General features: G+C 42.7%; 1 protein-coding gene across 1 annotated transcript in view; it reads right to left on the minus strand.

Annotated features, from left to right (window-relative positions):
• Diaph3 (diaphanous related formin 3) overlaps positions 1-11,535 on the minus strand; it is a 454,769-nt gene extending 443,234 nt beyond the window's left edge. The window contains exon 1 of the mRNA XM_021202828.2: positions 11,404-11,535. Coding sequence (XP_021058487.1) covers positions 11,404-11,520 — 117 coding nt within the window. The 5' untranslated portion in view covers positions 11,521-11,535. The remainder of the gene's footprint in view (positions 1-11,403) is intronic.
• Positions 11,536-13,448: the final 1,913 nt, after the last annotated feature.

Below are 13,448 nucleotides of genomic sequence, written 5' to 3' on the forward strand. Positions count from 1 at the left end.
CTGTGAGCATCCACTTCTGTNTTTGCCAGGCACTGGCATAGCCTCACAAGAGTCCGCAATATCAGGGTCCCTTCAGCAGAATCTTGNTGACATGAGCATTAGTATCTAGGTTTGGTGGCTGATGATGGGATGGACTTTTTTATGAGGGAGTTTCTCTTTGTTTAATGAAGTCACTCTCTGAGGTATAAACAAAAATAAAATGAATATCAGAGGTTTCTTTACTTCTCACATGTATGCACATATGTTTTATGTGGCAATTTCTTCTGAAACCAAAAGCTTCCATCTTGATGAGAAACTCATTAAGACACAGCATGTTAATTAAAAAGGTTAAGCAAATGGGTGTTCTAACCCTCCTCATGCTGCAACCCTTTAATACATTTGGTGACCCTGGCCATAAAATTATTTTGTTGCTACTTCATAACTAATTTTGCCATTGTTATGAATCACAATGAAAATATCTGTGTTTTCTGATGATCTCAGGCAAGCTCTGTGAGAGGGTCGTCCCACCAGGTTAAGAACCACTCTTCTAAAGGGCAATGGACACAGTCTATCTCGGGAAGCTGTTGGACTCGGGAAGTAGACAACTCAAAGGCTTCAAGAAGTCCCAATGGCCCTCCCTCCCTAAGCACATGCAGCAATAGGTCGCCTGCAGACCAACCCAAGTACCCCAGAGATCAACAGAGCTGCCTGAGATGTGCAGAGCATCCTAGAGGAGCCACAGCCAGCTAAGCTGCCTGAAAAGACACTCTCCAAGCCTGGCAAGTGACTGCAGATCATGCAAGGAGCTCCAGGGTTCCCATTCTCAGGAGCTGTGGCCCACGATGGGGTGGGCTTTGGTGATGCAGCTGTCTTTGAATCATGTCTGTCCCTGTAAGTAAGTACTTACCTACATTCCTGTGAGTAGATTCCAATAAAACTAACTGGTTGAACACGTGGGACTGGTTTCTTTGGTATATCATTGGTTCCCTATCTGGGATGGGTAGATGTTTGTTGATGGCTCCAGGGAATAGTGTCACAGGACACTATGTTATTTAAGCTTTAGTGCAGAGAACAAGCCTATAAACTATACCTATCTGATTCGGGATAAAGCAGAAACCACAGAAATAACCACATTCCAACATAATATTAAAAAAAGACACCTCAATGGCTAATTAAAGGAAATTAATTTTTAAATTTTAATAGTTAAAAGGAGTGCACATTTGTGAAGTGAATACCCGAATACAGCGTCAAAAACACAACGGAGTTCTTCCTCTTACTCCAATACTAATAAGCCTGAAGAATGTTTCCTGTGTCTTTACATCTACAAATGAAACAGGATACAGATCAGGAGTCCTGAGGCTAGCGAGCCACTTGTCGGGCCTGGTATATAGAGAACTATGAAGCACAGAAACTCCCTTGAAGGAGTTTAGAGCTCCTACAACCCAGCTACATACAAGTTTGAGGCCAGTGTGGGCCACATTACATCAAAATAAAAAATAAAGGGGCTGGAGAGATGGCTCAGAGGATAAGAGCACTGCTCTGGCTGCTCTTCCAGAGGTCCTGAGTTCAACTCCCAGCAACCACATGGTGGCTCACTACCATCTGTAATAGGATTCGATGCCCTCTTCTGGTCTGTCTGAGGAGAGCAAAAACAGTGTACTCACATAAAAACTTAAAAATATAAGATAAAATTCAAAATTAAGATAAAAAAATTACAAAGTAAGTTTTATACATTTATACAAAAAGAAATCACATCTACTGATGAAGGGGAGAAAAAGTGGTAATAATGTTTAGCACAACCACTAAAAAAAAACCAGAGGTGGTGGCCAGAGAGACTTACCAGTCAAGGCCCAAGCACTCTGCCAGTGTTCCTCTCTAACAAGGCCTGTTCCCTACTGGGACACCTTGGAAGGTTCCCAAGCCGCTTCAGATCTATGTGAGAGTCCTGCTTTCAAAGTAGTGTGTGAAAAGTTAGTGATTAAGACAGTGCCCAGCCCAGCGTCAGAGCAGTGTAAGGTAGCTGCCTTAAGGATGACGATTCGCCTACAGTGTTTAAAGCCATGTGATAGGAGCAGGAGGTCAAATAGCAGGGAAGGTTTCCACCAGGATACAGCAGCCAAGTTCAGCACGATGACTGCCTGGTTCCTCCACTAGAGTGGAGGTACAGGAGAGATCTGAGGCAAGATAAGGGAGCCAGAAGTCATCTATTATATTCACCATACATGAGGCTGCAGGAAGCAAGGAAGGTGAAGGCTCCGTGGACCAAAGAAAGCTCTGGGGTTATCTTTGTGGAGTAAGGGTTAAGTAAGAAGCAAATGTTGACAGCAGAATCAGGCACGGAAGGAAAGAGAGGCAAGGTCAGGGGATAAAGGCCGAGATTAAGAAGAAGAGGAAAAAATGCATTCACGGCCCAAATTTCAGGATACGTGTCCCTCTCCAATGAAGGGCGGAGTTCCTGGGCACAATACCTGGGTCTGGCAGGAAAGACATAATGAGAGGAGACAAAGGAAGAAAAGTAAAAGAAAAAAGTCAAAATGTTCATTAGCAGAGCTCTTCAGATCCCCTTCCAAATAAACAGTCCTGCACGGCAGGCTGCATTTCACAGTCCTGAATGAGGTCTCGGGTACTTTGATGTGTCCCTGAAAAGTGCAGCACCAGTAGAACTACCAACAGGGGCCACATCTGCACTGGTAAGCACTCTGCCTAACCTGTGATAATAATCCCAACCAGTGCTCACAGCAATCCACGTACAGAGGCCACTTCCATTTTACCATTTGCACACAGATTAAGAATTCCAGCTTAAACCTAAACTGTCCCAGTGGCTATGGCTGGGGCATAGACATGCCAATCCTGAAAACTCCTGGCAGTTTTTACATGCCTTTGCCCAATACCTCTAGAACATTCCATAAAATGAAGCAGACATGTGGGATATCTAAATTACATTTAAGTTTAGATTAATCATGAATGAATGAAGAAACCAAGTGGTATAAAGTTCCTAGAGTAACTTGGCTTCTCAGTTAGGCAAGCATTCAGATTATCTAAGCCTGTGCCAGGCTTCACAGAAAAAGTGACCCTCAGGCAGGCTTACGAGCATGCGCATAAAGGAACTGAAAATGTATTGAATGTAACATTATCAGTAAGAGCAAAACACCCTTTGATGGGAGGCTGAGTGAAGTTAGAACATGGTTTTAATTGGAGACCTTCACCCTTTATAAAGAAATGAACCTGTCACATTGGATTTCTGGATGCAGATTATATGTACTCCATTTTTTATATTCATTTCTCAGGCTGTCAAATTATTCATTAAAAATGAATTGTAATTGTCATCATGAATTGAATTCTAGCCAAAGTTTCAATAAACAAAAACAGTTTAATTCTTACAATCCATAATTAATGTCACCAATGTGAAAACCTTTAATTTAAAATTGGGATGTTACAAAGTTTAACTTTATGGTACAAATAAACAGCCTACCTTGGGAAAATGCAGCAATTAAAGTTTTTTTTTAAAAAAAAGAAAAAACATATTTGAGGGAAATAGTTCACAATAAAATTACCCAGATAGGGCTAGGAGTGGTGGTGGCACATGTCTATAATGCCAACATTTGGAAGACTGAAGCAGGATGATCAGGAATTCAAAGCAAATCTTTGCCATGTACCGACTTCAAAGCCAGTTTAGACTACATTAAACACTATCTCAAATAAAATTACCTTAATCAAATACGCAATTATGGATCTTACAATTTACCCATGTAACAAAACTAAGGGTTTCGAAAATTTCTACAGCATACCTGGGAGGAAGCAGTGGCACACTGAACAGGCACTTTAGCTATCCTTTAATTTGTGACAGTATGACACGAACCTCACCTACCTGAACACAGCTCAAATCCCTCAGCACACAGAATGCCCGCATCAGATACACTGCCTCATAGCCTCCTTCCTCCTTCCTTCCCATTATTTAATACATACCATGATGCTCAATGATTGGGAACAAAGAAAATACTAACTCCATTCACAGATCTACTTTAAAAAATAGTAAATTCAAAACCTGCTTTTAAAAAAAATTTCTTTCTTAATTTTAAACCCTGTAGGGAGATAATATGAATGAAGGAGAAAAAAAAGGACATTTCCATAGGATTCTTAAAGCTTCTTGGTGAACGTCTCTTTTATGATTAAATATATAAAAATATATTTAAGACTGCAAGGTTCTATTTTACCTAAGACATCTATCAGAACTAACCTTCTGACACTCGCTGTATACATTCCTCGCTACTGATTAAGTGCTGACACCATTTTTGTCTCATCATTAAACAAAAAACTATGCTGGAAAACTTTTGTTTGATTCCAGCACTTTAAATCCTAGAAGAGTGACTTAGTTTTAGCAACAAATCATCAATCACATTAAACTAGTGGTGTTGTTAATTTGCATCTTAATGGCTTTATGGTTTTGTTTTGGATTCATATGTAAATCTAGCTTAGTCTGATAGCTACAAAAGATCCATAAGTATACTTACAGTCCACTTTATATTTACACGTGTATTAGCAACATTATTTTTATTATCATTCAAGACGATTTCAGGGTGTTAACAGGTTTTTTTGGTTGTTTCATTTATATGGAGGGTTCATAGTTCCACAAGTCTCAGTTTACAATCAGAAGCCCTGCTCAGAAAGCTTTAGAAACCTGCCCTAATCATTAGTCCTGACCACAGCCACCACTGTCACCTGGCACTGCCAACTAATGTTCCTGACTCTGTACACCCGGAGGAACTATCGCGGTTTAACAAAGATTCTCCAGGATGAGGAAGTTAGTCAAATATCCATTGTATGTGCCTAGTGACCCAAAATACACACAGAAATTGCATTACTACTATTACTATACAGCAAAGGCAGCCAACCCTTTACATAGCAAACACTCAGAGGTGACAGCCAGGAAGCACTGCTCCTCCAGCCCTATACTAACTTTGAGTCTGCAAAATTGCCCTGCTTTCCTTGTGAACAAAGGAAGGCACCTAAAGAGGCAGCTACTGCCTGCCATTGCCCAGCTACCAACTGGCACAGTCAGGATCCAAGCCCTGAGAACAGAAGTTACTGCTCATGTTATCCATGTCCCTCCAAACACCAACAGCAACAAAGGAAGGCAGGGAGCTGTGCGAAGAATAAGGTCCACAGCAAGCACTTCCAGACAGCCTGCAGCAAGGTAACTGGAAACCCCAACATCTCAGCTACAAAGCCGAACGTTTTAAACTCTCAAATTGTCTCCTAAGTTAATAATGACCACTTGCCTTGCAATTTGAGAAAAATTGCTCCCAATGGTAAGGTGTTTCAATGCTATCCTGCTGCTACCGAGAAGACATTACCTTTGTAGATGCTGTTCAAAAAGAGCTCGTGCTTTGATCCTTAATATCCCATGAAGTAAAAGGTTATGCTTAATCTATATTTTATAGATCTAAAAGTCAAATGAGGCTCTGGGATAAACAAGCACGAGTATGAAGCAAGCACATTCTTCACCATTCACTTGACTCCTGCTTTAGATGATGCTATGTGCTTAGTTAAAGACAACTCCATTAGTGTAATATCTTGGGGGACGGGGGGGTTCTTGTATTATTCTGCAAACATAAACAAGTTATATACATGTTAATTTACATTCTATATAAAAAGCCAATTTTAAATCCAATTTATAAGGCAATAAATATATAAAGATCCTAGGACACAGCAATAAAGTTATGCCATAAAGCAGAGTTAATTCAAGGCAACAATAATAAAAGCATGACAAATTTTAGCATTCCACCAACTGCAAAAAGGTGTTTCAGGTAACATCTGTTCAGAAGCAATTGCTACAAGACAGACTAGATGCAATGCAAGGTTTCACAGTATAATAAATGTATGTCAGTTTGCTTGCTTCATAATTAAAGACATGAGCCTTTGAAAAAAAAAGCAATTAAGCCTCGCTCTAAATCTGAGGAAATCATCCCTATGCCCACCCATCCTTACACTCAGAGAAAAAGACCCAGCCCAGTCCACGAACACCAAACACTGCACAGCCCTGTTCTCAGCAGCTAACTGTACTCCCAAAAGAGCCACTCGGTACATTCTCATAACTCATACATTAAAAACAATAGTGGAGGGGTGGTGACATAAGGACCAAGCCTGGATTTCCTACAGCTATAAAACCTCTACCAAAATACTAACCTCCAAACCTCAATATTCCTATGTCTAAAGTTAAAGAAACGAGAAAGTGTTCTGCTTCCTTTGGGAGGGCATCTCTTTGGAAGGCTGCATTCTATTCCTAAGGAAGACTAGAAAGGGAAATCTGAGAAAGGTCAGAGCTATTTCTTAGAAAAACACCCTACATGATTTTCCTTGCAAATGAAGGTTACTATGGCTAATACATTCCACATGGACTTTGGCTGTGCATGAATCAAGTGCCCAAAGACTTCAACTAAGAACGTTATCTGGATTCTGGATCCTTTAGGTTAACCAAATATCTGTGTGTTAGAGGACAGCCTGGTCTACATAGTTAGGCCAGCCAGAGCTCTGTCTCAAAAGAGGAAGATGATGAAGACAAAGACGAAGATGATGAAGACAAAGACGAAAACAAAAGGGAAGGGGTGTTGAGGGGAGGGGAGGGGAGGGGAGGGGAGGAGGAAGAAGAGGAAGAGGAGGAGGAGAAATGTAAACAGATTAGACCATCCTAAGACTTCAACGTGATCATCCTTGTAACTACAATACCTGCTCGACTTCCTATTACAGTTGGGGGAGAAAAATATCACAAAGTAGATGGCAAAACCAGAAATCATCCAGCCATTCTAGAGGGCAGAAGTCCCACATAGGTTTCACTGTACTCAAGTCGGCGTGCTGTTGTCCTACCCCCCCTCCCCCACTGGACACTGAAGCAGCCTGTGTTGGGCCACAGTCTGGACACAGGTGCTTGGAAGAACACGGACTCCCAGTTTCTAATGGCTGCATTACTACAGTCACATCATCTTCTCCTCCTGTCAGCAAAACTTCACCTCTCGCTCTAATAACCTGCCATTTTTAGCCTGCAAACATTACAGTAAAGCTCTTTTTTGCCATATAAGGTAACAGCAGATTAAGGAGAATATCTCCCTACACCTGATTCCACGAACACCAGACAATAAAGCAAGCCTGTCGCAACACCTGTTCTGATCTCACTTTTTCCTAAATTCAAAAATAAAACACAAGTTGTCCAACTTTCTACCTCTCCTGGCCTCAAAATCTGCCTATGACCACGATGTCATTACCTACATATTTATTAAAGACTTTTTTTTTTTTTTTTGCTACTGTTAATAGATTTTAGATGAGAAAAAAAAAAATACAAAACATACTCAAACTCCTAAAGTCCATAATGGAATGCTGATTAAAGATCAGGACCTTGTGCCCGTCAGCACCTTTATATAACTCATTCCTCAAATGACAAACAAGTCTACTAATCAAACTTTGTAGGAAGGCATGGCCTTGGTCTGAGCAAGCTCTCAACCCAACCGACCAAACCAAAGTAGTTTAATCACAGCAACTGACTTTGGCTGGTTACAGAACATCCAAGCACCAGTTAACTGATTAGGCTCATCAAGCAACTAGTACAGCTATAACCCAAAGACTGACAGCCCAGATTTTCCTATACCTTGTCCTGGTTCATGAATGCTGACCACAATCTGCTTGGAGCTCTTCTAGATCTGGGAGCTGTCTAATCATTTTCTTTTTATTTTATTCAAGTAAACTCTATTAAATTAGCTGGTAGAAGGACTGTTCCTTTTGACACTACCTACCAAAATATTCCAACTAAATATATTGGTATTTATAAGGCTTGCTCATTCATAAATAATCCCCCTAAATGGTAAATATACACAGTTTCAATTGATAAGACTCAAAGCTCAGGGATCGCTGCAGAAGAGGCAGGGCAGAAACAAAAAAAAAAAAACTCACAACCAAAACTGAAGGAATTATAAAGATATAATCAAGCAAGAGAAATATACTTGATAGAAACCATTAACGACAAGATTTACCCTAAAGGGTGTGAGAACTTTGAAAGACTATCCCTAATTAAAGAACTCCTCTACCCACTTGAATTCATGATTTACAGGTCTTGTGCTGGATACTGGCACCCACAATACAAATGGAGACTTCTCCCAAAAGCCATGTCTTGGTCAATCTGGACCTAGTGACAGTCACTGAGTAGCTGTGTGTGGCGAACAGCAATTAGAAGTCACTGCAAGGCTTTTCACAGCAAGTAGGAAACCTTTCTTTCCACTTAGTTCTGTTCTAGACAGGAAAGAGGTCTCAGGGCCAGATGCTGCTTACAAGACCTACAGCAGGCTCCAGGGCAATTATCTTACTAAGTCCCCTCTTAAGGTCTCTAGAGTGCAGTGAGGGACTGAAAGGGTTGTTCAGCAGGCAAATGAGACTAAGCAATGGGCCTCTGGCAAAAACACAGGTGAGGTGGATGAGTTCATTAGGAAAAGTCGTCCTAAATCAGCTTCATCCTCAGGCTTCTGGTGGCAACCCAACAGCACCTCCACAGAAAAGCACCCCAGTCCAGGCATCCTGGAATCCCACTGGCTTAACGTGATGCGCTTCCTTAAGCCAGCAAGCAGCCATGAAGTCGAGCCAATGTAGATCCAAAGACTGCACACACCACAACTATTGAGGAATAAACAGCCAAGGAACAGAGGACTCTCGAGAATGGCCAGGGAGGTATGAAAAAAGAAGCATGTACCAAAAGAAAAAGCAACAGCTACAGTCAAATATCCAGAAAAGCAAGATGGAGCCGCCACGGCTGATGCCAAGTGGATGGAGCAGAAGACACTGTGAAGAAATTACCATGGACACATCCTCCTCCAGAGCCTAGCGGGTAAGTTCGGCTCTCACTCCTCAGCAAGGAAACTTCTCTTGGCGACAGATGAAGACCGTTATGGAAGACCACAACTGATCAAAATGCAGAGTTGTGGAGCCCGGTCCAGTTTGTTCCTCTACAAAACAACCCCTGCACCTAAGGCTCAGGGATCACTGCAGAAGAGGACACGGGACAACTGTAAGAGCAGGAAGAACAGGGAGAGTACTGTGAGATTCTGCCTCCAAGAAGTGTCAGAGAAGCTATACCCATGAAGTCTCACCAATAAATATGGCGGCCTGAACGAGCCCTGAACAGTAAGAGCACCAGGAAGACGTGCTAATTTGGAAGTGGAAAGCTCACGAGCACTCAACCCTGGACAAAGAACTTCAGGCACTAAGGAATGGTGAGACAAGGACAGTCTTCCCCAGGAAAGAGCACACACCCCAACATGCTATCCAATAACAAACCATCAGCCCTGAGAACAGGCCAAACGTCAGGAGTTCCCTTGGCAAGGACTACCACTCTCTAGAGAAGGATGTGTCCAAACAGTCCACTACATGGACTGAGCAGGTTGTATTATTATATTTAAGATTATAAATTTATGCTGGGCAGTGGTGGCGCATGCCTTTAATCCCAGCACCTGGGAGGCAGAGGCAGGCGGATTTCTGAGTTCGAAGTCAGCCTGGTCTACAGAGTGAGTTCCAGGACAGCCAGGGCTATACAGAGAAACCCTGTCTCAGGAAAAAAAAAAAAGATTATAAATTTATAGTTTAAAAATACACATACATACGTAGCAACAACTAAAGAAAAAGAAGCCATGAACTTCAGAAAGGGGGTGGCACACAGGAGGAGCTGAAGGGAGAGGAACTAGAGAAAATGATGTAATTATAATCTCAAAACATTAAAAAATTACAATAATAAAATTAATATGTAAGTAAAAGTCTAACTGCAGAGATCATCAAGAATCCAAATTACTTCTAAATGAATTATGAAGTCATGATTCAACTCAAGCCCCACCCATGAACTCAACACTGTAGAGTTCAACATCTTAGAACTTCAACGTGTTGTCTTTTAGACTTCATTTCAGCATGACTTTTATCAAATGGCATGGTCACCGTGGCATTCCTGAGAGATACTAAAAACACAATCACCAGCCTTCAGTAAAATCAAATATTTATTCAAGAATGCTACATTGTAAACTACAGGAAATCACACTTCCCTGGCAGCCCAGACAACAGGTGCTGAGCACTAACCCAGAAAGTAAAGTATAAAAAGAAGAGATGGGGGCTGGTGAGATGGCGCAGCAGTTAAGAGCACTGACTGCTGCTCTGCTCTTCCGAAGGTCCTGCGTTCAAGTCCCAGCAACCACAACACGGTGGCTCACAACCATCCGTAATGACATCTGAGTCTCCCTCCTGGTGTATCTGAAAACAGCTACAGTGTACTTACATAAAAATAATAAATAAATCTTTGAAAAGAAGAAGGGGGAGGAGGAGGAGGAGGAGGAGATGGCAGCATCCGGTGGATCCCTCTCAGAGTGGACAGAATCTATCATGACCAGGTTAACTCTCTCCTAGTCAGTCTCCAACCTGAGCAGTCAGGAGTGATGAAGCACAACCCTCTCCAAAAAATGCTGCTATTCCTCGTGTGATTTTGATACTCACTTCTGTATAATCAGTCCCCACTTATCTCAACGTCTCATGTCTCTGCGCTCAGCTTTCTTCAATTACAAGTAAATATTATACTTAGCGATTGATTCACAATCTATTATTTTGGATATAATCATGGTTTAAATTCCTGAAATTGTATTTGACAAGAAAAGGCAAATCCTGTTTCTATCAATACAGAAAAATAATTTTCCCATACTTCTAAGGAAAGTTAACAGTCAGTCTTAACTCTCCAATTCTCTTGGACTAATACCAAAATCTACCAACCCACACACTCAGACAAACTGAATGAAATCACCCTCATTACCTAGTTGCCTTCCAGCTGACACTAACAAAAAGCTTACCAGGTGCTAATCATAGCTCTTCCTTAAGCTTTAAGAACGCAAAGCCAACCCGATTAACGAGTTTCAGATACTTGAAGCCTCCTTCCAAGCTAAACATGACATTCTTTAGCAGTGACTACACAGCCCGCCAAGTTTGAAAAACGAGTTGCCTCAACTTGTAAAATGACGTCCACCTTAAAAGGTTCTTGTTGAATTAAAATATTAGACGGGGGAGGAAGGACAATCAGCTAAAGTTCACTTTCTGTCTGACTGACTGTTATACTAAAGGGATGGGGTAAATTTTAACTTTCTTTAAAAATGTAGAATCCGCCTTGATGACGTCAGTAAATAGCCATTTGAACTGTTTTTCAGATACGCCCAAAGAACTGCTGGGCTTCACAGACATCAGGGCATCCATCCCAGGAAGGAATCGAATCCCGCCTTGTCACTGTGGATCTAAGCCGATTAACAGCTCAGGCCTTCTGAAACAAACCTAGCTCCCAGCTCCCGGGGATGTCACTTGGGGCACATGGGAGCTGTAAGGCCGCGGGAGTCGCCGCACGCCGTGGCTCTGGCCCACACTTACCAACTTGGGGCGCTTCTCCCCGGGCTCGTAGGGGCCAGCGGGCGGCACGGACGGCAGGCCCTTCCTCCTTGACGTCTTGCTGTCCCGGCCGAGGGCGCGCGTCCGGTGCCTCTCCATCTTCCCGGGTCTCGGTCGCGACCTGATCTGGGGCAATGCTCTGCAGGCTCGCCTTCCGGGTCCCACGCCCACTGCGCATTAACCGCTGCACACGGCTGGGCCAATACATCTGAAATCTCCCGCCACCACAAGCAGCCCGGTCAGCCAATCCCGCGCCGCGGAACCGGTGACGCAAGCGCCCCGCCTTTTCCGGGGATGCCAAGGCCTGGGCCTGATTGGCCTTTCGGCCTGTCCATCGCGCTTCTCGCCCTCTGGCTATGCAGGCCGCTTGCCAGATGGTACACAGTAAGGTACGGGTTTGGAAGGAAGGTTGAGCTAAAGAGAGTCTCTAGCAGGCCTTTCCTTGGACTTTGAGAATAGGTTCTTGAAAAATCTGAGCCGCAGGGAACCTCTCTCGGTACTGTTTGAGCAGCATTGAATATGAAAGCAACTGGTAAGCCCTGTGACTGTCTATAGAGATCTCAGAGTCTAGAGGCGTCCATGCCTCTTAGAAGGGATGTTTGCCATTTTTGGTTACCGTTTATATAAAAACACAGCTGGCGCCTCAGAGAGAATAGAGTTCATTCTAGAACCAGAAATGAGTGACCGCAGCCAGGTCGTGTGAACATCGGTTGAAGCACAGAAGAAAGTCATTTCAAACACATTAGGACAGACAAGCCTTCAGGTACTACGAGATGCACAATCTTTGGTTTGAGGTTGGTGGAAGTTCGTGGACTTTTAAGGACGAGCAAAAGACATCACGTGATAGTCGTAAGACTGTTAGATCTAAGGCAGCGAAGAATGGCAATTACATGAGCCAAGATTACTTGGCTCTGGATTTGCAGCATTCCAGGACTCAACAATCATGGGAATTCTAACGAGTCAATTAAGCTCGTAGAATTTCTAGTACAGGTGCGGCTTTTTCTGGACCTTCAGCTCACGTTGTTGAGCACTCACAGCATCCCTCAAAGCCTAAGTGCATACTCAGGGTCAACCAAATATTAAAAGGAACACAGTCCAAACAATTCACAGTTTAATGTGTTTCACAGATGTTGACACACACACAAAAAAAAGCCAATGTAAAATTAACAGCCATTCCACAGGATTTTAAGTTCAGGTGGTAATCCTAAATGTAAAGTAGAAGAAAGTGATGGTGTTAGTGTCAGAACCTGGGCTCAAGACAAGCAAGCTCCTATTCCCAATATGCCAAATAAGGACATCAGTAATGAAGAGAAAACTCTGGGGATCCACTCAGTGTGGCTACACAGGGAAGAGGAGCAAATAAAGAAATCCAGGAATCTCCCAAGTCCATCTTTGGATCCCTGTCCTGAGGTTTGAATTTAAATAGTGGGCAAGCTCATGGCATCCTCATTGCCATGGCTCCGGCGTGGACCACAAGGAACAAGCTGTCAGTCCTGAGTCACATCTCTTCCTAGAAGATAAGTTGCCCCTCTGACTGGCACCAAGGTTCACCCTTTTCCTTCTCCATTGTTGAATAGGGAGTGGCTGGGTGGTTACAATAGAAAGGACAGTGGCAGAAACCTGGCAGGACGTTCACATAAGAGGCATAGCAGGCAGCAAAGCCAAGAGGGGTCAAGAGCACAGAGTTGACAAAATGTATTAATGTGTAGCATGCAGCTTGAAATTTAAAAAACAGAATAGAAGAATTTGTTGTGTACACAGAAGGTCAAGTTACGATGCTAATGCAGTTTTCTCACACATCACTGCCTTTTCCCCTGTAAACATCATCCTTGCCTTTGAACTATTTCCTTAAAGATATTGATCTTCTGACTATATGGAGGTGATTCAAGCCAAGACAAGTAAACATAAACTATTGATTTTGGTCCAAGAAACAATTCTAGGTATTCCACAGAGACTAGCACAGGGATTCAGAAAATGAAGCTGAGGTTTCGAGTAAGTTTTTATCTACAGCTTTTGGAGGTTTAGGT

This window comes from Mus pahari, chromosome 8, assembly GCF_900095145.1.
Source record: "Mus pahari chromosome 8, PAHARI_EIJ_v1.1, whole genome shotgun sequence".
NCBI classification, from domain to species: domain Eukaryota; kingdom Metazoa; phylum Chordata; class Mammalia; order Rodentia; family Muridae; genus Mus; species Mus pahari.